Source organism: Triturus cristatus, chromosome 8 (genome assembly GCF_964204655.1).
Source record: "Triturus cristatus chromosome 8, aTriCri1.1, whole genome shotgun sequence".
Taxonomy (NCBI): Eukaryota; Metazoa; Chordata; class Amphibia; order Caudata; family Salamandridae; genus Triturus; species Triturus cristatus.
Window position 1 is genome coordinate 719767265 of NC_140591.1, and position 25824 is coordinate 719793088.

The 25824-nt window shown below is 47.6% G+C and overlaps 1 protein-coding gene across 1 annotated transcript in view; it reads left to right on the forward strand.

Moving 5' to 3' along the window:
* Nucleotides 1–25824, forward strand: part of ABCC4 (ATP binding cassette subfamily C member 4 (PEL blood group)) — a 1516984-nt gene that overhangs the window by 576797 nt on the left and 914363 nt on the right. The window contains exon 13 of the mRNA XM_085622127.1: nt 17750–17836. Coding sequence (XP_085478253.1) covers nt 17750–17836 — 87 coding nt within the window. The remainder of the gene's footprint in view (nt 1–17749; nt 17837–25824) is intronic.

Consider the following 25824-nt stretch of genomic DNA (forward strand, 5'->3'; position numbering starts at 1 on the left):
CTATGGAGAGCAGCCTTTAGGCTAAGTCTTGAAGGAATGTAAAGCAGCTTGTTTTACCAGTCTATAATCTCTTGAGTGCCTAAATGAAAGTCAACCACACCAGGTATATATATAAAATATATGTATTTATTTCTAAACACACCCTCCTAGTCTCTTTATGAGACTAGAGGTCAAAACACATAAGTTACACTTCAAATATCACAGTAATAAGCACAAATACACGTCAGGCCCTAGGGGGCGAGCCAAACCATATACTAAAATAGTGGTATAAGAACCACGACTTAACTAGACACAAGGCCTAGAGCATGTAGAATCGCTGGGACCCCAAGGAACCACCCAAGGTACTGACACAGGGGACCCACGGGGGCCGTGTGCAGTGTGTGATTTTTAAAGATTAGGGACACTTAGAAATGAGTCAGGACCAAACCCTTTGGGACTTAGCAAGTTCTACGGTCAACACCCACGGGAGCACCGGAGTACTCGTGTTACCTCACCCAGGGAAGCCGGGTGCATAGGTGTCAAATGGTGTCGGGTCGCGTCGTTGATTTCAATCGGAGCTGGCAAAGAAGTGCTGCTGCCGGGAAGATACAAAGTGTCCGAAGAGATCCAAGCCTGGATCAAAGTCAAGAAGAAGCTGAAAGCAAAGAAGACAGAGTCTGGGTTACTTGCCAGTGACCAGGAAGGCGATAGGCGGATGCCCATGGATGTCGGGTGATTTCAGGTGAAGAAGGTGCAGCTTGACTCTTCAGCCACGAGGACCAGGAGGCGTCGAGGATGATCAGTAGCTGGATTCGAGCTGTCCTACGAAGGATGTCGACTGGTGCAGAGTCGGTGCCCGGTAGGACACAACAAGCCTTGGCAACAGCAACCCACGCAAAAAGGAGAAAGATACTTCGGTGCAGACCAGCAAGGTCTGAGGGACTCACCACTCGGTTGGGAGTCAGGGCACGTCTGGAGCACCCAGGGAAGCCCAAGGAAATTCAAAGTTACCCCCTCAGAGACCCACCAGTCAATGGACCAGGGATCGCGGAGGGACCTCGAGACGAAACACACTCTGGGTGACTAGGCCGACAATCTCCGGTGGATTCTATGCTCGGGGTAGGTGCTACAAGTGGGCCCTAGCACGACTTCAGGAGACGTCGAGAAGTCAATGCACTTGCAATAGTGCACGGTGACCAGGAGTTCCGGTTCCACGCTACTCACGAGGGCTGCGGGTCTCACCTTTGCTGGGGACTCGGGTCAGCCTCTGAGATGTCTGGAAATCCTCTTCCTGGGCTGCAAATACTTTGGAGTCCGGCGGGAGCTTCGGAGATGCAGACCGGCAAATTGCTTTGTTGGTGCCTGCCAAGCAGGGGAGTCACTCCTTGACCCCAAGGGAGATTTCTTCAGTCCTCTAGTCTTTAATAGAGCGTCGAAATTCCAGGATTCAGCTTCAGAGTTTTGTCCAGGGATATCTAAAGTTCTGGTTACAGAGGTTCCTTACTTATACCTAAGGAAGGGGTTGGACTAGCTCTGGGGACCCACCTATGGGAGGGTTTGGAAAGAGGGGTGGCTACACCCATTTCCTTTGTCCAGTTTCACACCAGAGCAGGGGCTGGAAGCCCCTGAACCGGTTTGAGCTGGACTATGCACTGGGACACTAAATGTGCCCTCAGTGCAGGACTTCAAAGCACTCAGAGAGTGCTCCCACCCAGCCCCAATACACATAAGCCTGTCTGGGAGGTGGTGACACCTCTCTGTGACAGGAAACCTATTGTCCAGGCCTCCCCTGCCAGAGTTTCAGTCAGCAGCAGGAGGCCAGACCCGTGTCTGTGGCAGCAGCATCCATTTTAGGATGCCGGGTTCTATTAGATTTCTACCGGGTATACCAGTACTGCCATGTCTTTTCTTCTAGAAGGGTGAGATCATATCCTCACATCAAGAACTGATATGGGGTTATGATTCCAAGGTGTTTGCCACCAAATACGACGGGTTTCCGTGCAGCCAGTCCAAAGTTAGCATTAACCGTTTCAGAAATGATGCACTTAAGAGTATATGGTCAGGCTCCACCACTGAAAACCCCGGAGAAGAGATTCCAAAGGCTGCAGAGGGGCTCAGCTCATGTCTGGGCATCCTCTCACTTATAACCAAGCACCCTGCCTTCAGGATTGATAAGGCCTGCCATAGGGGTGACTGATAGGTTACTATGTGCAGTGATAGGTGAGGTATAGTGAACCTATACCTCAGTAAGGGGTGCATGTACCACCTTACCCAGGCTGCAGTAGCAGACCTGTGGTGTCATTTTGCATGGCTTTCCAGGGGTGGCACAATACATGCTTCAGCCCCTGGTAGGCCTCTGGGGTACCTATGCCCTGGGTACATAGTATACCATATACTAGGGACTCACAAGTGGACCCCAGAATCCAATCTGGAGTATACCCAAAGTACTTGTAATCAATTTAGAGAGGAAGCAGCTAGGCTTTGGCCCTGAATAGCGGGGTCCCAGGCAGACTAACGTCGAAAAACAGTGAAACACCAGCAACAAGTGGGGGTAAACATGTGAAGCAGATCCTACTCTCCTACACAACCCCCCAAAAAGCAGGGACATTAAACTATCCTTGACCAGTTAAGTCTTCATGTTCTAAGTGGAAATATCTGGAGAGTCCATCTGCATTGGCATGGTTACTCCCAGGTCTATGTTCCACTGTGCAGTCCATCCCCTGTAGGGAAATGGACCACCTGAGAAGTTTTGTTTTTTCACCCCTCATTTGTTTTAGCCATAAGAGGGGCTTATGGTCTGTCTGAACAATGAAGTGAGTACCAAACAAGTATGGCCTCAACTTCTTCAGAGCCCAAACCACCGCAAAGGCCTCCCTCTCAATGGCTGACCAACGTTTCTCTCTGGGGGTAAACTTCTGCTTATAAAAGCTACTGGTTTATCCTGACCTTCGTCATTCAACTGTGACAGTACAGCCCCTATCCCAAACTCAGATGCATCTGTTTAAACAAATAACTTTTTGGAGTAGTCAGGACTTTGCAGAATGGGAGCAGTGCACATGGCCTGCTTCAGGTCATCAAATGCATTTTGACAGCTAAGTGTCCACTGAACCTTTTTGGGGATTTTCTTAGAGGTTAGGTCATTCAGGGGTGTCACTATTGATCCATACCCCTTGTCAAATCTTCTATAATGCCCAGTCAGGCCTAAGAAGGCTCTCACCTGAGTCTGGGTAGTGGGAGCAACCCAGTCCATTATGGTCTGGATTTTGCTCTGCAATGGTTGAACCTGGCCTCCACCTACAAGGTGGCCCAGGTACACAACCCGACTCTGCCCTATCTGGCACTTAGTAGCCTTGAAAGTCAGGCCTGCTTTTTGCAGGGCCACCAAATCATTCCTCAGGTGGACCAGGTGATCCTCCCGGGTGGAGCTAAAGACATCAATATCATCTAGATATGCTGCACTATAGTCTTCCAGGCCTGTAAGGACTTGATTCACCAACCTTTGGAAAGTGGCAGGTGCATTCTTCAAACCAAAAGGGCATTACTGCAAATTGATAGTGCCCACTAGGGGTAGAAAATGCTGTCTTTGGCTGTGCATCATGAGCTAGGCTGATCTGCCAGTAGCCAGCTGTCAGGTCAAATGTGCTTAGAATCTTGGCTGAGGCCAAAGTATCTATTAGCTCATCTGTCCTGGGAATGGGATGGGCATCAGTCCTAGTGACTGCATAGAGACCCCTGTAATCCACACAAAACCTCATCTCTCTCTTGCCATCTTTGGCGTGAGGTGTAGGTACCAGGACTACTGGACTAGCCCAAGGGCTATCTGAGGGTTCAATAACTCCAAATGCAACATCTTTTGGACTTCTGTCCTTATACAGTCCCTGACATGGTCAGGTTGCCTGTAGATCTTATTCTTCACAGGCAGACTGTCCCCAGGGTCCACTTCATGAGTGCACCCGGTAGTCAGACTTGGAGTCAGAGAAAACAAATGTCTGAACTGGCTGAGAAGTTTTCTGCAGTCAGTTTGTTGCTGGACAGTGAGACTGTCTGCCAAGGCTACACCATCAACTGACCCATCATCAGGGTTCTGAGAAAGCAGGTCAGGGAGTGGGTCACTCTCTTCCTCCTGTCCTTCATCAGTAGCCATGAGCACACCCATGTCTGTCCTGTCAACATATGGTTTAAGTCTGTTGACATGAAGTACCCTGTGGGGACTCCTAGGGGTTCCAAGGTCTACCAAGTAGGTGACCTCCCCTTTCTGTTCAACAATTGCATGGGGGGCACTCCATTTGTCCTGGAGGGCTGCTGGGGCCACAGGCTCCAACACCCACACTTTCTGTCCTGGCTGGTAAACATTCAGTACAGCCTTTTGGTCATGCCAGGCCTTTTGTAATTCCTGGCTAGACTCAAGGTTTTTGGTTGCCTTTTTCATATACTCAGCCATCCTGGAGCGGAGACCAAGTACATAGTCCACTATGTCCTGTTTAGGGGGTTTGAGAGGTAACTCCTATCCCTCCTTCACCAGACACAAAGGAGCCCTAACAGGATGGCCAAACAAAAGTTCAAAAGGGCTGTAACCAACCCCCTTTTGTGGCACCTCCCTGTAGGCAAACAAAAGGCAGGGCAAAAGGATGTCCCATCTGCGCCTAAGATTTTCAGGGGGACCGTTGATCATGCCCTTTAAGATTTTGTTGAATCTTTCAACTAAACCATTGCATTGTGGGTGATAGGGTGTGGTGAATTTGTAATTCACTCCACACTCCTTCCACATAGCAGTTAAGTAACTTGGCATAAAGTTTGCATCTCTGTCAGATACTACCTCCTTCGGAAAGCCCACTCTTGAGAATACACTCAAGAGGGCTCTTGCCACCACAGGTGCTGTAGTGGTCCTAAGTGGGATTGCCTCTGGGTACCTAGTGGCATGGTCCACCACCACCAGGATACATCTGTGCCCAGATGCTGTTTGAGGATCCATGGGACCAACAATGTCAAAGGGAACCCCACCACAGGTAGTGGTATCAGGGGGGCCTTTGTGGTTCCACCTGCCTTGCCACTGGCTTGGCAGGTCACACAGGAGCGACAAAACTCCTCAGTGTCTTCAGACATGTGGGGCCAGTGAAGGTGAGGGACAATTCGGTCCCAAGTCTTGTTCTGGCCCAGGTGTCCTGCTATGGGAATATCATGGGCTAGTGTCAATAGGAAGCCCCTAAACTTCAGAGGTATAACCAACCTCCTGGATGCACCAGGCTTGGATTCTCTGCTCTCTGAGTAAAGGAGTCCATCATCCCAATATATCTTATGGGTGCCACAAGCATTTTCAGCAGCCTCATCAGCAGCTTGCTTTCTGAGGGGTTCAAGAGAGGGGCAGGTTTTCTGCTACTGGCTCAGATCAGACCTGGAAGGGCCCCTTGTCCCCAAGAACTCAACCTGGCCAGGTTCAAGCTCCTCTGGGACACTTCCTTCTTCAGGCTCAAGATCATCTCCCTGAGGAGACTGATCTGCACTCTAAGTCAGGTGGGAAGGCATTTTCTTAACCCTACTGCTTCTCCTCTTGGGAGGCACCTGGTCCGTTATTCCAGAATCCAGGGCCTGTCCAGTGTTGGACATTTTGGCCTGTGACCTAGTCACAGCAAAGACATGAGCAGGGATACCTAACATTTCTGCATGTGTCCTGAGCTCCACTTCAGCCCAAGCTGAAGTTTCTAGATCCTTGCCAAGCAAGCACCGTACTGGTAGGTCTGCACTTACCACAACCTTCTTAAGGCCAGTTACCCCTCCCCAGGAGAAGTTAACAACTGCCAGAGAATGGTCTGTTCTGACATTGCTAGCATTGGTAACTTGGTACATTTCACCAAATATAATCTGCCCAGGATCCACAAGATCTTTTGTCACCATTGTGACACTTGCTCCTGTGTCCCTGAATGCCAAAGCCTCTTTTCCATTTATTAAAGGCTGTTGTCTGTATTTGCCCAAGTTACTGGGACTCACAAAGTAGGACATATCCATGCCTCCATCACAGACTATAACAGCCTGAGTTGGAACTCTGACTAGGCCAGAGTCCATCTCAGAACCCAGGGTCAATCCTACTACACACTTATTCTGAACACTACCACCACCAATTGTAGCTGTACTAGGGGGAACAGTTGCCTTAGGGGCAATGGTGGCTGGAGTAGATTGTTTGGACTTGGTGCAGTCACTGGTCCAGTGAGGTTTCTGCTTACAGATTTTGCACCATGGTTTCTTTTGGCCTTTTCCCTTGTTAGTCTGTGAATCCCCACCTGAAGAAGAATTTTGGGGGCCTTGTGAAGACTTCTGGTCTTTACCCTTCTCCCCACCCTTGTCAGAGTTTTTAGGATCTCGCTTCTTGGGTTCACCACCTTGGTTCTGCACCTTCTGCCTCACCCTGGTTGTGACCCACTTGTCTGTCTTCTTTCCCAATTCTTGGGGAGAGGTTAGATCTGAGTCCACCAGGTACTGGTGCAACAGCTGATTTTGGCAGTTATTAAGGATCTGCTCCCTCATAATCAAATTGTACAATCCTTGGAAGTCATGTACTTTGCTGCCAAGTAACCAACCTTCCAGAGTCTTAGTAGCACAATCTACAAAGTCTACCCAGCCTTGATTCTGTGCCTTTTGGGTATCCCTGAACTTTAACCTGTATTGCCCAGTGGTTAGGCAAAACCCTTCAATCAAGGCACTCTTCGGACTGCTATAATCATCTGCCTCCTCCTCTCTAAAAGTGAGGAGCTTATCTCTACCTTTGTCTGCAAAGGAGAGCCATAAGATTGCTGCCCACTGCTCCTGGGGTGCCCTTTGAACTTTGCAGGTCCTTTCCAGTGCAGTTATCCATTTATGGATGTCATCCCCACTCGCAATCAATTTAGAGAGGAAGCAGCTAGGCTGGGGCCCTGAATAGCAGGATCCCAGGCAAACTAAAGTCGAAAAACAGTGAAACACCAGCAAAAAGTGGGGGTAAACATGTGAAGCAGATCCTACTCTCGTACACTCACCATGGGGAAACGTGTTAAACAGGCTCAATTAGCATGCATATGCATGATGTGTGAACTGGTATCGCTGATACCAGTGCACCCTATTGGAATGTGTTTACTAGTAATTGCAAAATAGTCATTTTACTGGCCTGTGTGGCTGAAGCACCACGTACCGGTGGGAGGAGTGCCACATGGTGCCTGTCCTGTGTTAGGTTTGATATAGTCACCCACTGTTGTTTGTGGTTATCAATGCATCATAGCACCTGGGACTGACATCTAAACTGGTGAGCTGCTGAAATATCTTCTGTGATGCCAGTGGTCCTCGGAAGAAATACAGTGGTGAGGAAGTTCAGTTTAAAAAGTTCTGTGACATGGGTGATGTGATCTCACTTTCTCAATCCTGACCATGTTCAGGATCACTTGTGGTGAAAAACAATACTTAGGTATTTACCTGTATCACTCACTCCCTTTGGTTGGCAGAAGAGGAACTGAAGACCTTTGGTACCCACCAGGACCATTTTAATGTTTTTCATTTCTACTTACTAAATTAGCTACTTGTAACAGGATCAGACAAGGACTTTTCAACGTAAGTCATTTCAATGCTGCTTTATTTTTCTGTCTATTATTTTACAAATTTGATTGAGACTTAACAATTACTTTGCAAGGCCTATTCAAATACTATAAACCCAGCTTTTAAGGCAGTTACGACGTTCACAAATTTAACTGGATACAGAATAAATGAATCCAATAGCGAAGTTTTACTTTTAATTACCTCAAAAGAAATACTACCACCAGGTCTGAGCACTCATTACAATACATAACGGCTATATGGGGGTTAAATCTTCAGAAGATCTCCACGCCTTAATTGATCCCAATTATGCTCCTTTAGTTAGTAAGCGTTCAAATATTTTCAAAAGAATGATAATCTGTTTCTTACAATTATAGGCTGAATATCCTAAATTAAAATGTCAATGCTTCGCTTTTTGTTTCTTTATGTCCACCCATGCCACGTTTTCTATCTAATGCATTTTTACCAAATTGACGGGATTCTCACATGTCTTATTTGAGCTAACAAGCACTTCTGAATTAAAGTTAAGATTTGAAGTTGCCATGTAAAAATAGGGGGGTTAGCTCTTTATTATCTCTGTCTCTATCATATAGTTATGCAAGTTCGGTGGGTATCTGCAGATTTACTAGCTTTTGTAATGTTCTCTTATTAAAAATGCTTTATGACTTGAAAATCCCAGACTTACTTAGCTTCATTAAACCTCCGAAGATTCCAAGAACCTTAGATTCAGGTCCTTAATGGCTCTGAGTAATCAAAGATCAGTATTCCACAATATATTCAGATTCCATCCTTCGATGCAAAAACCCCACTATTTTTCAAGACATCATCCATATACATAAACATTCTTCACGTCATATCTAGCAAATATTGCACATAATGCACATAGTCATTATTCTCTGGCCTACTTATCTTAACATCCCCTGTTAACAAAACAGTCCCCCCTTGAGTTGCTCTTAAGTGGACATTTTACTACCTCTGTGTACTGTTGGGTTCTCGTGGGTCGGGCTTCTGAGCTCCATGTGCTGCGGTGTCAGCCGTCCCTAGTTTAAGTGTTCATTTCATCCGCTCTCCTGCCCTGGCTCCACCGGCCGCGGGGTGCTTCCCACGCTATTATTATCCTGCCTGCTCGCCGTCAGTTTGATCACTAGTCCTTCCCACGCTCTGGCCCGGTCTATTTTGCTTTTCCCTAGGCTGGCTTCCCTGAGCAATAGTCTACCTTCTGCTTCTGCCCACTTCTCAAGCTCTTTTTTTCCAGGAAACAATCCGTGGCCCTCCCATTGCTTTCCAATTCATGGCTATCTCTCTCTTGGCCAGGACATTATCCTGGTACTTTCCAGTTGTTTTGTTTTTGGCCGTATGGGGGAACCACGCTAGCAGGAAGTGCTCTGGGGTATGCGGAAGCTCTTTATCGATGAGGTTGCCTACCACTTGTCTTATCTCCGCCCAAAAGGATTGTAGCGTGGGGCAACTCCAAAATATGTGGAGTATGTGTGCCTCCCTTTCCCCACATCTTGGGCACGCTGCCGTGTCCGTACTGAAGTATCTCCTAATTCAGGACGGCGTGAGGTACGCTCTAGGCAGTACAGAGATATTAATTAATTTAAATGTAGCATTTCTGGATGCTTTTGGGGTTCGGGGCTCTTATCCCACTCTACCTCCGGTATCTGCTTACCCAGGTCCTCTTCCCACTGTAATCGCAGGCGCTCTAGCGGCTTTTGCATGTTGTGCATCATTGCCTTGTATAGGCAGGACGCTCTCTTAATCCTCCCCGCTGATAGTGCAACATATCTGCACCCTGCTAGCTCCTGTGGCTCCATATCTCCCACATCCCAGTGCTTTCTAATGCTTCGAGTGAGGGCCCCATGCTTAAGGAAGTGACCTCCCGGAAAGTCATATGCGGTTTGTAACTCTTCAAATGGTAAAACACACAAGATGATGGACGGAATGTTGCACAATGGCAAAACATTCACCCCCAATCACAGATCTGGGTTTAATACATCGTTATTTTGCTCACCACGCCACCCCAGTTCAGACATGGCCATATGCAAACCAGTCTTGACCCTGTGCCTCATGGGAACAGTCCAGCCCGAACTGCCAAGCCATGTCTTCCCTGGACCGGAATCAAGCATCCTAGGACCGGTTTCGGGGTTTCACCCCTTTTCAGCCAGGATAGCTTGACTCCAGTGGCGTAGTGAGCACGGGACCCACGTCTGGGCATACCCTTCCCACATAGGACGAACAGCAAAACACACAAGATGATGGACGGAATGTTGCACAATGGCAAAACATTCACCCCCAGTCACAGATCTGGGTTTAATCCATCGTTATTTTGCTCACCACGCCACCCCTGTTCAGACATGGTCATATGCAAATCAGTCTTGACCCTGTGCCTCATGGGACCAGTTCAGCCCGAACTGCCAAGCCATGTCTTCCCTGGACCGAAATCAAGCATCCTAGGAACGGTTTCGGGGTTTCACCCCTCTTCAGCCAGGATAGCTTGACTCCAGTGACGTAGTGAGCACAGGACCCACGTCTGGGCATACCATACCCACATAGGGCGAACAGCAAAACACACAAGATGATGGACGGAATGTTGCACAATGGCAAAACATTCACCCCCAGTCACAGATCTAGGTTTAATCCATCGTTATTTTGATCACCACGCCACCCCAGTTCAGACATGGCCATATGCAAATCAGTCTTGACCCTGTACCTCATGGGAACAGTCCAGCCCGAACTGCCAAGCCATGTCTTCCCTGGATCGGAATCAAGCATCCTAGGACCGGTTTTAGGGTTTCACCCCTCTTCAGCCAGGATAGTTTGACTCCAGTGGTGTAGTGAGCACGGGACCCACGTCGGGCATACCCTTCCCACATATGGCGAACAGCAAAACACACAAGATGATGGACGGAATGTTGCACAATGGCAAATCATTTACCCCCAGTCACAGATGTGGGTTTAATCCATTGTTATTTTGCTCACCACGCCACCCCAGTTCAGACATGGCCATATGCAAATCAGTCTTGACCCTGTGCCTCATGGGAACAGTCCAGCCCGAACTGCCAAGCCATGTCTTCCCTGGACCGGAATCAAGCATCCTAGGACCGGTTTCGGGGTTTCACCCCTCTTCAGCCAGGATAGCTTGACACCAGTGGCGTAGTGAGCACGGGACCCACGTCTGGGCATACCTTTCCCACATAGGGCGAACAGCAAAACACACAAGATGATGGACGGAATGTTGCACAATGGCAAAGCATTCACCCCCAGTCACAGATCTGGGTTTAATCCATCGTGATTTTGCTCACCACGCCACCCCAGTTCAGACATGTTCATATGCAAATCAGTCTTGACCCTGTGCCTCATGGGAACAGTCCAGCCCGAACTGCCAAGCCATGTCTTCCCTGGACCGGAATCAAGCATCCTAGGACCGGTTTCGGGGTTTCACCCCTCTTCAGCCAGGATAGCTTGACTCCAGTGGCGTAGTGAGCACGGGACCCACGTCTGGGCATACCCTTCCCACATAGGGCGAACAGCAAAACACACAAGACGGCTGAAATGCCAGAACCCGGTTCTAGGAAGCTTGTTTCCGGTCCAGGGAAGGCATGGTTTGGCAGTTCGGGCATGACTGTTCCCATGAGGCACAGGGTCGGACTGATTTGCATATGGCCATGTCTGAACTGGGGTGGCAGAGTGGGATAAAGAACGGTGATGGATTAAACCCAGATAAGTTGACTGGGTGTGAGTGTTTGATTGGTTCTGATGCCCCGTCCATCCCCACCCCCTTTTGTACCGCTTTGTTCGCCATAAGTTGGCAGGGTATGCTCAGACGTTGAGTCCCTTGCTCACTTTGCCACTGGATTCAAGCAAGCTTGGCTGAAGACGGCTGAAATGCCAGAAACCGTTCCTAGGAAGCTTGTTTCCGGTCCAGGGAAGGCATGGTTTGGCAGTTCGGGCTGGACTGTTCCCATGAGGCACAGGGTCGGACTGATTTGCATATGGCCATGTCTGAACTGGGGTGGCAGAGTGGGCTAAAGAACGGTGATGGATTAAACCCAGATCTGTTGACTGGGTGTGAGTGTTTGATTGGTTCTGATGCTCTGTCCATCACCACCCCCTTTTGTACCGCAAATGGTAGCAGTGCAGAGTCTTGGTACAGATCACTTTCAGTCCTGCCTCTTCGCGGTCCTTTAGCCCTGCCCAGTGTTCCCTCTGTTCGCATTGTGATAGGTATGTTTGGGGAATAGGGGGTCTTAGTGCCCGCTCATCTCAGGTATCTAGACCAGCAACACACACCCACCCTAGTTTCCATTGTGTCTTCGGACGTGTTCAGACGCGCACGTAGCAGGACTTTTGCCAGGGTTGTGGCCTCTGGCGTGGCCGGGTATTGTTCCCTTTCCGGGTCGCAATCTGCCGCCAACCATTGGTCTGTGGGTTCGCCTTCTCGCGACCTTCTGTATAGCTTCGAATAGTAACGAGCAAAGACTTTGTTGATTTTCACCTGTGTGTAGTGTCTGACCCCATCTCATCTTCTATTTCCACCAGGGGTGGACCCCTGCTCACCGGGTTCGTCAGCCATGCCAAGAGCGATCACGATTTGTCCCGCTCAGGTATTTGGTGTAGTCGAAGCATCTAAGCCTCTCTGTCTGCTTCAGCACTTCCTCCTTGGCCTCTAAGAGTCCCTGCTGAAGCTCCGGGTGCTCCGGCCTTCTGCATTCCAACCCTCTAAGGGTTGTCTCTGCCCCCTCTATTTCTCCCAGGATCACGCCTGACTGCTGTGGTACGCATTATACATTGACCCCTCAGGACATCTTTGAAGGCGTCCCACTCTGCGTTCGGTGAAGAGGCCGTCCCCGCATTGACCTCGAAGTAGTGCGCTATTTCCCCCCTAATCTCTTTCTGGAAGACCTGGTCCTCCAGGGTGTCTGGGCGGAGCCTCCACGTAGGGATCGCTGTTACAAGGTGCATCCATGTCAAGGATAGAACTAGTGGGTTATGATCCGATATCGTACATGCAATGTATTCAGCGGCAATAACGTGGCGCTGAGCGTCTCCTGAGCATAAGAAGGCATCTAGTCGCGCATGCCCTTCATGAACCACTGAGAAGTAGGAGTAGTCCCTATTTTCGGGGTGCAGGTTCCTCCAGGCATCTATCAATCCCGAGCTCTGTCTCAAGGTAGTGAATTCATGTGAGGCGCTCGCTGCTTGGGAGTTTCGCAGTGGAGAGTGTGATCTGTCTAGAAGTGTATTTTCCACACAGTTAAAGGCCCCCCCCCCATTAGGGTAGTGCCCGTCAGGTATTGCGTTAAGCTGTGGCACAGTCTCGCAAAGAAGGACGGTTGTTCTACATTGGGGGCATAAAAAATAATTGTACGGATCTCTCAACCCTCTAGTTGCTCCTTTATGGCTATATATCGGCCCTCCAGATCTATCGGTGAGCTTGCCAGCTGGAATGGAACCCTCACTTGGATCCAAATTAGAACCCCTGTGCATATGTCGAGTATGTAGTGTAAAAGAGCTGGCCCCTCCACCGTCTCTTTAGGGCTTGCCCTTCTTTCTGTGTTAGGTGCGTTTCTTGTAATAGAGCTATCTGGGCTCTCTGCCTCCAGATGTATGAGAGGATCTTGTGGCGTTTCGACTCAGTATGCCTCTGATATTCCAAGTCATGCATGTGTACTGTTGCTTGTCAGCCATTAGAAGGTGTTACTATGCCCAGACCGCCTCCCTCTTTATGCTGTGCCACCTGCTTGCGCTCCCCACTGGATCCCACATGGTTCTCTGTGTGCTGCAACTCAAGGTGTCCCCCATGCCAACATTAAACATTTCCCCCAACTCCCACTCCCCAGGATAAGCAGGAAAACACCCCCTATTCAAACTAAAATGATAAGTCTGTAAGTGACTGTTTGTAATTCGATCAGTCAATCGCAAGGGGGGGAAGGCCGCTTGTCTGCTGCTCTCCCAGTCTCTGCAGCAGCCATCCCTTTCCTTTGTCTCAGTAATCCCCTGCAGCACCTCCCCTCCATCAGCCCCTGTACCTCATTGCTGGGTCAAGTGTGTCCAGTGTTTACTCCAAACCTGTTCTCAGTAGCTCTCTGCTCTCTTCGGCTAGGTGATGTCATCCGCCGTCTGTGGAGTTACGTCTGGAAGCTTTAGAGTAGCTGGATCGATGCTCTGAGCCAGATCCCGCTGCAGTCTCAGTGCCCTCAGGGGCACATGGCTTCTCGCTTTGCTGCTGAACAGTGCTACAACTTGCATTGCGTTTTGGTGCTCAAGCTGCGCCTCCTCCTGAGTAGGTGCTAGAGTCTCGCTTGCGGTCCGTCGGCCCCCTGGAGCAATTCTCTTGTCGTCTTCTCCTCTCCGGGCCCCGCAGTGGCTCTGCCCCTTCGTGTTGTTCCAGCCAATATGATGCCTCCTGCGAGGTTCTAAAGAACTTTGTGCCACTTTCTGTTGTGACTCGCAAAGCAGCCGGGTACTGAGTCATGTATTTGTAGTTCAGTTGTTGCAGTCCCTGCTTCACTTCCCGATCGGACCCTCTCTACCTTTGCACTTCTCGAGAGGAATCTGGGAAGATTCGCACCACTGAGTTGTCCACTGCTATATCTCTTCTGAGGCGCGCCTGGGTAAGGATGTGATCCCTGTCCCTGTAATGGAGGAGCTTTGCTATCACCACCCGCGGCGGCGCTTCCGGTACAGGTGGTTTTGCAGGGACTCGATGCGCCGCTCTAGGGCAAAGAAGTTCGATAGGCCATCCGGCGTTACTTTCTCCTGAAGCCATTTTTCCAGGTAGTCTATCATGCTGCAGCCTTCAATTTTTTCCGGCAGGCCTATAATTTTGAGGTTGCTTCAGCAGGACCTATTCTCGGCGTCTTCGACCCTGCCAACCAGTGTGCCCACCTTCGTCTCGAGCCCTGACATTCGCTGCTTCATTATTGCTATGTCCAGCAGAGTTTCAGCTAGTTGGCCCTCATTTATCTTGACCCAGTCCGCTAACTTTTTATGGTCTTCTCTGAGCAGACCCATGTCCAGGCTTAGCGAGTCGATTTTGGTTTCCAGGCGCTCACTGGAGGAGGTAATAGCCTGCAAGATGTCTTGCAGCGTGGGGTCTCCGAGGTGCTCGATCTGCGCTGGGGTCTTCCCCCTCTCTTCCGTTGGTTTACCTGCCAGGGCCTCTTCTCTGTCCTACTTTGTGGGGACCGTCCCCATGGTGTCTTCTCACTCTGTGGCACTTCTGGCATTGTGTGTACTCATGGGACGCTGCAGGCTGCCCTCGTCGTCCGTGGAGTCATCTCTTTTGGCAGGCGCTCTTCAGCCCAGCGTGCCCCTCCACTCGGGCTCAGATTAGCCATGTTGGCCTCTTCTAGGATTTCCCGCTGTTTTTGCGCAGCCCACTCTGGTGCTATTGTGTGCTCGGTATGAGTCTGGTTTAACCCACCTCTAGGCCTGCCAGGGGGCTCTGGATCTCACCGCGCTCTTGCCAAGTGCGCCGCTCTATTCTGCTTCATATTGCCACAGATGTCCAGGCCTCAGACTGAAGGGCCCACTCCTGATGTGCTCCCCCAGGCTGGGTGCAATGGGGGAATCTCTCTGCCGCTCTATGAGTTAGGCCCCTGTACTGACAGTTCTTGAGCCCTCTCTCCGGCCTCAATAGCGTTACCAGACCTACTCGCTCGTGTTGGGTCCCCTCATTAGTGCTATCAGTCCTCTGCGCTGTGTGGCAGGCCCCAGTGTTCGAGTAGCCACTCAACGCTTGTCTAGGGAGGCTTTATTGTCCTTTCACTCCCCCGGCATCAGATCTTCGCTAAAGTTCTGGGTTCTTCCCTTAGGCCCCTCCGCTTAAACCCCCTCTCTCCCCCGGGGCCTCCTGGCTTGCAGGGCATGGGGGCCTTTTCACCACTTGATCGGGGTCTCCGGCCTCAGGCTCTCTCACCTGGCGCTGGGCCTTCTCTGCTGCCTGCTTACCCAGTTCCAGCCTCTATCCCTGCCGGCCACTTCAGTGCCGTTGTGGTCTATTCGCTTCACGGGGCCTTTGCAGCACTCACCCGGGTAATTTGAGTGTCTCTGCTGCTCCGGTCACCGTGTGTGCGGTGACGGCCCGACATGGCTCTCTGGCCTGCCACGTGGGACCCTCCGCAGCTCCGCATCCTCCTCCGCCCCAATCCTCTGGGTCCACTTCAGGGGGTCTCCCGACCCTCGCGCATGGGCCGAGGGGAGATGTACTCCAGGCCTCCTTCCCCCAAGTCAGAGCTACGCAAGCAGTCCGGCGTTCGTCCCGACTCCGTCACTGCGTTATGGGCACCGCCATCTTGATTCGTTTCCCAGCCGCGTTCCAAAATATCAACTTCCCTGCTATCAGTCGGCAGGACGGGCTCCCTTCATCTCTGGGACGCACCTTACCTTTATCGTGGCTGCCGGGGTGCGCTGTAGGGGTTCTTGTCCCGTTTAGGGCGTCGGGATGGTGCTTCATGGCGGTCGGCCGACTGAAGCTCGCGAGCTGTGCTGCTCACTCCATCTGCGCCAGGCCACGCCCCCCAATGTGAAAACCCCACTAATGAAATGCAGGATTCTGTCTTCTGATATCATACCAGCCTTCTTCAAACGTAGGAAGACTATAGGTATTATGAGATATTTTTTGTAGGCTCTTATGTTAAGGATTTACCTAGCTTTTAGCTTACATATAAAAAAAGATGTCTGCTTTATCTAGCTTACTTGCAACTATGAGATATGATGAAGCTTTTAGAAGGGTGGGGACATTGGACATATCACAGAAATGGTAATAAATATTTATTACACCAAATAGACAGATTTCAAAGTGGGGATCTGGTCTATTACGGTACAAACTTAACAAAGAGTTTGCACTATCAGAAGAAAATGGAAGGATTAGACAGAAATTAAATACTTCAACAATGAGTGCTGTAGCTTTAGTAAATTCAACTACACAACTTTAAATGGGAGCGAATTTCCATCGTCTGATGTTCTTTTACTTATAATTGTTATATTACACCCCAGGTAAAGTGACCACAATTTTTTCCCAAAAATTGTACAACTGGCCCCAATGAATGGGAAACTAAATTGGGGATTGGGAAGTCTATGTTTTAGGAATGCTCTGTTGTAAAACCAAGTTTTGGTATGCAATTCATTTACTATCCCAGTAAGTGAATTGGTCGCCCTCTTTGCCTTTTTCCCAAGACAGTCTACTTTGGTAGTTCTGTTCTGGAGTCCCACCTGAATTTTCAAATCAAGGTTTTCAATTTCATTTCGATGCTTATTGCCCAAACCATTGTTGGTTGGCACCTTAAAATGATTACGAGCTGCCAATGGGAATACTGGTATCATCTTGGCTGTTGAGTAAATTTGCACAGAGATGTGTTTTAGACATATTCTTCCATGTCAGTGTACAAGCGCTTTCTCTTATTGTGATGTTGACTGTATCGGCTTGATCAGCTGTGGTAATAATTGAGAGGGTTACCTCTGTGTTTATGAGTTGTATTCTGTGGGCCTCAGTTATTAAAAGTGAGGCATCACTGCGAGAAAACAGCGATGCGTCACTTTTCATTGCGCCCTCCTTGCGACACTAATGAGGCATCATATTTACAGTATGACGCATCATGTCACAAGGAGTTACAGATACTTCAGTATTTCTGTCTTATCTGTAGGCGCAAAAATGACGCGTTGCTGGAGTGTGTCACAAAAGTGACGCAACTCCAGCAATGGGTCATTACACATGGGCAAGTCCCATGTGAAATGTGCCTGCGTCAGTCTTACGCCTGCCATGAGGCAGGCGTAAGATATTGACACATTTGCGTCCTACAAGTGGCGCAGTGAAATCTTATAGATTTCACTGCGTCACTTTTACGAGGCTTACTTGCGTCAGAACGCCCCCCCCTGCATACATTATACCTGGTGCAGGTATAATGTGGCGCAGGGGTTTACAAAGTGACGCATCGAGGTAGATGCGTCACTTTGTAAATATGGTGCAACAAGGCTAATTTTTTACGGCGCTGGTGCGTCACAAAAAGTGACGCACCAGCAGCGCAAAAATGACGCAAGGGCTCATAAATAAGCCCCTGTGTTTTTTGTATAAGGTGTCACCTAACATGAGAAAAAGTACCAGATGTCGTCATCGGTGTTGGTTATTTTCAAAGGTAAACGGCTATAGAGGAGATGTTTTTCTTGACCAGTAGCTCACTCAAAAGCATATCCTTGTGTTTCCCCTTTTCAGAGCAGTCTACCAAGATTCTGATATCTACCTTCTGGATGACCCGCTCAGTGCAGTCGATGCTGAAGTCGGAAGGCACCTATTTGATAAGTATGTGGCTTCCTTGAAACCTCACTGCTTAAAATATTTGCATATTTGCAGTCAGCAGATCAGAAGCCTTGGAAGCGTGGTCTGCCTCTGCCTCAAATCTGGTGACTAGATACTTGTTATGCCTTTTCAGGTTTTAGAAATGTACATGTATTTGATGCGCCACTTTCTAAATTCCCCTGAAGACCAGCACACCTTTGAAAGGACTTGGGATCTTATGTTCAAAGCTATTTTGTTGTCCCAAAGGTTCCAATTCTTTAAAAAGGAGCCTTAACAAACGCAAAATAGCTCTTGAGTGTGATCGAAACCCAAATTGTGATTCAGTAACTTGTTACTGAATCATAAGATAGGTTGGCGAGTGCATACCTAATCGCATATTGAAAAGTGCACGTTAGGGCATTCCTTCTAATTTGTGATTTCTTATGGTATGTGCCAAAGTTTTGCAACTGCAATTGCGGTTGCAAATCATTGATAGGTTCCCAACACCTCAAATGAGGTGGTAACCCATTTGCGAAGGGAACTGGTCCCTTAGGAACTTTTTTCCCTCTGTGAATGTGGTACAAATATGTTTTTTCAGTAGGCAGGGGCTCCCGGGACCACTGCTTACTCGTAAAAAAGTTTTTGAAACTTTTTTTTAAACACATACTTTTTTCCTTTATGGACAGCAGGCTGCATTAAAAAATTGCTTCATTTAAAAGCAATCTAATGATGGTCTCCTGACCCCAACAGACCACCATCCCTGTGAAGACAGCGATTCATAGTGGGTCGCAATTTATGACTTACTACATGTATATTAATGAGGTAGGCCAGATAGCGACACTCTTCAAATCGGAACTCTGTGAACCAACATGTTTGAACATATGTAGGTATGCAAAAAAACACTGCATTTGCTAAAAGTCAGTGCACCACTTGCAACCACTTCTGCCAGCTGTTTTTTATGAACTTTAGGCCCATACTACAAAAGACGTGTTCTAGTGGGCAAATTGCAGATTTTAGTGCCTGTGGACCTGGATTATAAATCTAGCTTGAGCACTTGACCAAAATTGTGTGTTTCTGGGCTCAATGTGTTAAGCTCTTATGTCTTAAATATGTCTGATACGGGGATTTTTATAGCGCTTCGGGCCCCTGCCCCCCTCGGAACGAGACTTGGAAGCAATTTGCGGACAGGTAGCGTGCTACTCCATGGGAGCCCAATGTTATTAGTAAGTAAATACAAGCGCTGTAGTTAGTCAAGCACTTTCTATTTTGGTGCCATACACTTTGGAGTGTTCTGTTTTTGATTATATAGGATGCACTGACCCATCAGTCACCTTCACCACCTCTTTATGTAGCTAATCTGCTACCAACGACATAAGACACCGCCATGTTTCTATGTATATCGGGGCATATTAACAATGAAAGTGATGGAGCGCTGCGTTAATCTTCTTAGCTTAATGCAGCGCCCTGCCACTTCTAAAACGCAGGGCTCCACCATATGTACAACCATATGGTGCAGCCCTCCTTTTCCCCCTGCACTGATGCTAAATTTAGCTGCCTAGCGCCAACGCAGGCACCCTTGCACCATAGTGCAAGAGTGTCTGTGTTGGGATGAATGATTGTTTATGTGCAGGAAGGTGTCCCTTCCTGCACATAAGGAATCTTTAAATGGTGTTTTGTAACGTTTGTGTGTGCTGCTTAGTGCAGTACACATAGAAGTTGCAAAACATAATCTCTTTTTATGGTTGTTTAGGTTCAGGAAGGAGCACCTTCCTGCACACAAACAATCAATGATGTTTTGCTGTTTCCGTGTGTGCTGCACAAGCAGCACACGTGGAAACAACAAAAATGAGCTGAAATTAAACATTTCTCCTTGTTTCGCCAGCTTAAGAAGACCAGGTTTTCCCTGGTCTTAATTTTGCCACTGCCCCATATTTACTCCACCCTTGTAAATATGGGGCAGCGTCAAAATCAATGGGTGTTGCGGCCAAACGCACACCGTAACACCCGTTGCCCGCCCCTTTCGACTAAGTATAGCGTGAAAGGGACCCTTATTTTCAAGGCTTGTGAATAAGGCAAACACCTATCGCCACAACAACTAAAAAAGTGACGTTTTGGTGGTGATAGGGGCTTGTAAATATTCCCAATAGTTTGTTGTAAAAATTCTTCCTTCATAGATGCAACAAAAAAAACAAAAAACAGAGGCGCATGGGTATGAAGGACATTCTTCGGTGCAGGAAGCGTGCCCGAAAGAAACGCACCTCCTTTACACAAGACCCCCATTTAAAACGGAGATCTAAATGTTCTATGTAAAAGAAAACAGAAAAAATAATATCGGTATAAACATCTGCCCAAAAACTAATTTGACTTGGATGGGTAGCTTCGCACCATGTTTATTTCCTACAGAAAAGGCTGGAAAGCTGTGATCTTCCAGTAGTTTTAGATAGGTGTGAAGCAGCCGTAAAATTGTCATCAGACTGTTTGACTGCTGTAGCAATGCAATGTCAGGAAAGTGCATTTAATGATTAGTTCTCGTCCGCGACTCGAAACGGAACCGACTTTCCCTCTTCTGATTATGCTCCTGTGCTGAAAAAATGTTCTCAGCATTGAATGCATTTGTTACCCATTGTGGCCGGAGGATATGAGGCATTTATCAGGACTCCAACACTGAAGTCGTTTGCATATGGAACCTGTCAGACAAGGAGTATAACATGGCGCACAGCAGCTTGTCACAGGCACATATGTTTTCACTCACTCGGCATGGAATTGAATAGACAATTGGACATTTGTACTTATCCATAAATTTTCAAGCACATTTTTAATCCCATTTAATCAATTTACCGTGTGGAAACAAAAAAAACAGTTGCCTTTCAAACTCACTTTGAACATTGTTGTTTGTTTGCACAAGAAATGACATGCAAGAAAAACATAACAAGTTCACCCTTTAGCTATACAGATTTCTTTTGAAATGTAATTCAAGAAAATGATAGATTAATAGGGCCAGAAACTGTAAATCTTCTTCATCTTTTTTTGTTGGCATGCTAGCTCTGTTTAGGAGCTGGGCCCAGCTCCCGAGGCTGCCGCTGCTCGCCTCACTTCTATCACACATGAATGTGAATTGCTGGTTATATTTGTTGGCAATTGACCAAAGCGTGTGAGCCGGGCCTGTGCGAGAGACAGCCAGACTAAGTGAATGTACATTGTATTGTAGATTTTTTTTAACGCTTTACAGCCCTGACCAAGTAGCAAAGTGCTTTGGTTTGGATGGGGTCCCTGGGCGCCCTTTGGCCATGGTTGAAAAGGGTGTTGGTTGTAGACAAGTTTACATGAGAGGTGTTGAGTGTGTTGCATAAGGTTTGGAGATGTCTCTAAACATTATGGGGCGATGCTGTGAAATGCTGCATATATGCATGAAGTAGATGTAGTTGTGCGTGTGGATACTTAACGTCTTTACCAGTGGTTGATATCATAAAGGAGAAACAGCTATTGATGTGGTTTCCTGGGGCCATCAGTGGAATAACGTATGGAGTCTACGCAGGAGCAGCACCGGCACCAACCCAGTAAACAGCTAAGCAACCCATGAATAAAATAATAGTAATATTAATAATAATAATACAACTTTTAAAGTGTGATAGTTACTTCAAAAGAAGTGTCCCAGCGCTGCATAGTCAGAAACTCCCAAGGAGGTTCACAGAGAGGCTAGATAGAACTAACATCCTATCTAAAAAGCCATGTTTTCAGATGTTTCGGAAACAGAGCCTCTGTTTCTGATCGCCTAAGACAGAGAGGAAGAGAGTTCCATAACTTGGGAGCCAAAAAACTAAAGGAGCTGCTCCCAATGTGGACCGTCTTAACTCTGGGAATATGAGCCAGGAAGGTCCCAGAGGACCTGAGACACCTTGCAGGAGAGTAACACCTAATAAGCAGGTAAAGATAGCTGGCCCCTGTCTTCCTAAAGGCTCGGTAGCAATAGCCTTAAAGAAAAGACATTTCTTAATTGGGATCCAGAGCATTTTGCTTAGAGCAAAGCTCATAGAGACCCGCTTAGAGAGTAAACATGGTTGGAGGACCAACCCATGAAGAGCATCTACTATGCTAATATGGATTGGGCCCATGTTTCTGTCCATTGTGTTTCTTGCCATCTCATATGGGAATTAGCCATGAGTAAATCAGCCTTGTTCCTGCTGTATTAGGAACAGTCCAACCCAAACTGCCAGGCTTGGTCTCCTCTGAATCGAAAATATTACGCCCAGACCGGTTTCAACCTACTATGGCCTCTTCAGTAGGATGTAGTTTGAGTCCGGTGTCACAGACAACACTGGATCCACATCTGAGCATACCTGCGACACATAGTGGAATGAAAAAGTGTTGGTGGGATACTTGAAATAATCTCAGCCACTGATGTTTACTCTGGATCTCATTCCTGTCTATCATTCTTTTGCCTGCCATACCACCTCAAATAGGAACCAGCCATATGCATGTCAGCCTTGGTCCTGCCCCAGTAGGAACAGTCCTGCCCGAACTGCTACACTCAGGACAGGTTTGGGCAATTTGGGCCTCTTCAGTAGGGTGCAGCTTGAGTCCAGCGGCACAGTGAGCACGGGACTCCTGTCTAGGCATTCCTGTTCCACTTAGGCCATTGCACTGAGGAAGACTAAAAAGTAATGCATAGAATGCTTGAAATAATCTCAGCCACTAGTAATTACTATAGGCTGATTTAGACCTGGCATCTTTGTGCCTTCTGATTTCCTGTTTTTGCTGACTTTGTTATTGCTGGCTTTAGGAATCTGGGCAGTTTGCCACTGCTAACCAGTACTAAAGTGCATGTCCTCTTTACTTAAAACATCGTAACATTGGTTTATTCACAATTTGCATATTTGATTTACTTATAAGTCCCTAGTAAAGTGCTCTAAATGTACCCAGGGCCTGTAAATCAAATGCTGCTGTTGGACCTGCAGCATAGATTGTGCCACCCACTTAAGTAGCACTTTAAGTATGTCTCAAACCTGCCACTGCGGAGCCTGTGTGTGCATTTTAAACTGCCATGTCGGCCTGGCAAGCCAAACTACTTGCCAGGTCCAAACCTTCCTTTTTTATTACATATAGCTCACCCCTAAGGTAGACTGTAGACAGCCTAGAGGCTTGGTGCAGTGTATTTAAAATGCAGTACTTTTAAGTTTTACATGCCCTGGTAACTAACTACCCTTAAATTCGTTCTTCACTACTGCAAGGCCTTTCTCTCCCATAGAATAACATTGGGATTGCATTGTTATATTTTATAAGTGTAACTTCCAATTGGGAAGAGATGGGAGCCACAAGTTAGGTGTCTCTGGAATCACAATTTAAAAACACAACTTATGGCAAAGTTGTTTTTTAAATGGCAATTCTGAAAATGCCACTTTTAGAAAGTTGCTTAGCAAACAAATGATGGATGGAATGCTGAACAAATCAAACATTCACCCCAGTCAAGAGATCTGGGTTAAATCCATTGTTCTTTTGCTCATCATGCCACCCCAGTTGGTTGAAACCGCCCCCAGGATGTTTGTTTACAGTCCAGGGAGGACTTGGCCTGGCTGTTCGGGCTGGACTGTTCCTATGGGGAACAGGGTCAAGACTGATTTACATATGGCTGGGTCCAAGCTGGAATGGCACGTTGAGCAAAACAACAATGGATTTAGGCCCAGATCTCTGTACTGGGGCTGAATGTTTGACATGGTTTAGCATTCCATCCATCAATTGTTCTTTTGCACTTTTAGAAAGTTGGCATTTTCCTTCTGTAACCATTTGGTGCCTTCTGCTTGTCTCTGGACTGCACTTCTAGGGTGGGTGACAGACGGCTTCCTGCATTTCCTCTAGACAACCACACACAAAGGAAGGGTAGGTGTGACTGAGTGGCTATCTGCATGTTGATGGGTCATCCTGAGCAGGATGGGAGGGGGGAGCTGACACATTTGAAAGGCCAGTGTCCTGTCCCCATACAAAGAGCTGCATACCCCCCTTTTAGTTTGGAGACAGGGTAGGAAATAAAGAGACTCTGTGCACTTTGAAGTCTCCCCCACTTCAAAGGCCCAACTGGGTATAGGTACTGGACCTCTGACACCAGCACATCAGAGCAATTCTGGAACTGAGGGCATTCCACCAGGAACAAGGACTGGTGTGCTGATGGAGGGACTGCCACTTAGCTGAACTGCTTTGCTGTGTTGACCTGCTACCTGCTGCCTCTTGCCTGGTGATAAGGACTGGACCTGCATCTTACATCCCTGAACCAAAGTATCGTCAAGGGCTTGTTGTCTTGCCTCCAGTATTCTGAAATGTCTGGGATATGAAATATTTCTTTCTTCATCCTGCAACTAGCTCTAGACTTTGTCTGCTGTGAGTCCTGCTCTGCCAAGTGGTGCCAGTCCAGTCCTGGGCCATTGGAAGTGAGTACCAAGTGCTGCAAGTAAGAAAATCCATGCATCAAAAACGTTGCGCCGATCGGAACTGGTGAATTTCCCTAGACACTGACACATTGTTGCTGCTGCCCAAACCAAGGACAAAGCATTGCCAACTGCGCAATGCATCACCCCTGTTTTTGACGCATCTTCGACTATGCACAGCTCAGCGCCAACGCATCGCTTTGTGCTGCTCGCCTTGCCTACAGCCCAGCAGTTCAACGGCCCATTACCCCAATGTTTATTGTATGTTGACTCTCAATGCATCTTCGACTTAGCACAGCTCGGAACTGACGCATCGCCTATAACTCCAGGATCAACAGCGACATATTGCCTTCTATGCTCCATGCATCGCCCTAGACACATCCAAGGTACGTTCAGCGGGTCAAGGCTGGTTCCTGTATCTGACCTGCGCTCCATCGCAGTCGGCCTGAACATTTGGATTTGCCCTGGTCAAGCACGACCAGATAGTTCCGGTTCATGCTATCTTTTTCTAAGCACTACAAACACATTCATTCTTTTAAAATGTATTATCCTGGCTTCTACTTATTGTATTTTTGTCATTTTGGTCCTGTTTTGTCGGTACAAATAGAAGCTATTCTAAATGGAAGTGGAGCCTTTTTGTGGTGTTTTAACTGTGTTACTTGTCTGAAGTTTAGCACAAATAGTTAACACATTGCTTCTTAAGTTAAGCCTGACTGCTGTGTGCCAAGCTACCAGACAGTGAGCACAGGTTAATTTAAAGTGTTCCTAACTGACTAGGATTGTGGTTCCTGCTTGGACTGGATGCACACCTCTGCCAGCCAGAAACCCAGTTTCTAACAGGCTGCATTCCAGTTCATTGTTCATTTGCTCACATGGACCTCAGACATGAACCAGCCATGTGCAAATCTGCCATGGTCCTGCTCCAATAGGAACAGTCAAGTCCAAACTTCGGTGAGTATCTTAAAAAGATATGAATTCCACATCTGAGTGACTCCTGGATGGATTGTTCAGCATAGAGACTATATACCAAGTGAGATTCCCCAGAAGGGAATTAGGCTTAGTCCCTTGATACATTGTTAAGCAGCAGAGTATAAATATGTTCATACTGAAATCTGAGGCATACTGGTCAGCCTGAGCCCCTAAGGGTAATCATTGTGGAATCACTAAAAGCTGATACATTGTACAATAGTCTTAGAATAATAGATCAAATGCTGCATGACAGCATAGTTTAACTAATGGGAGAAGACACCAGGCTCTTTACAAAGTTTGAGATTATTGCCCACATTAGAGAGGAGCTGTACTGTGTGTGCTGACAACTTTACACCAAATTCAGTGATAGGATACACATGTTCCATATGCATACTGACAATCACAACTGACTGAGTTTTACTGTTCTTTCATTTCCAAAGACATCGAATAAAGGATGCACCTAGCTACCATCTGTTGCAGCCTGCTATTCCTTTCCATCTCTATTAAGATGCAACATAATACATTTTTTAGATATGTGGATTTAATGTGTTGGCCTTTTTACAATTGGTAGGTCTGCTAATACCAGGAAAGGCAGATCCCGTAGGAGCTGTAGAGAGACACCATTCT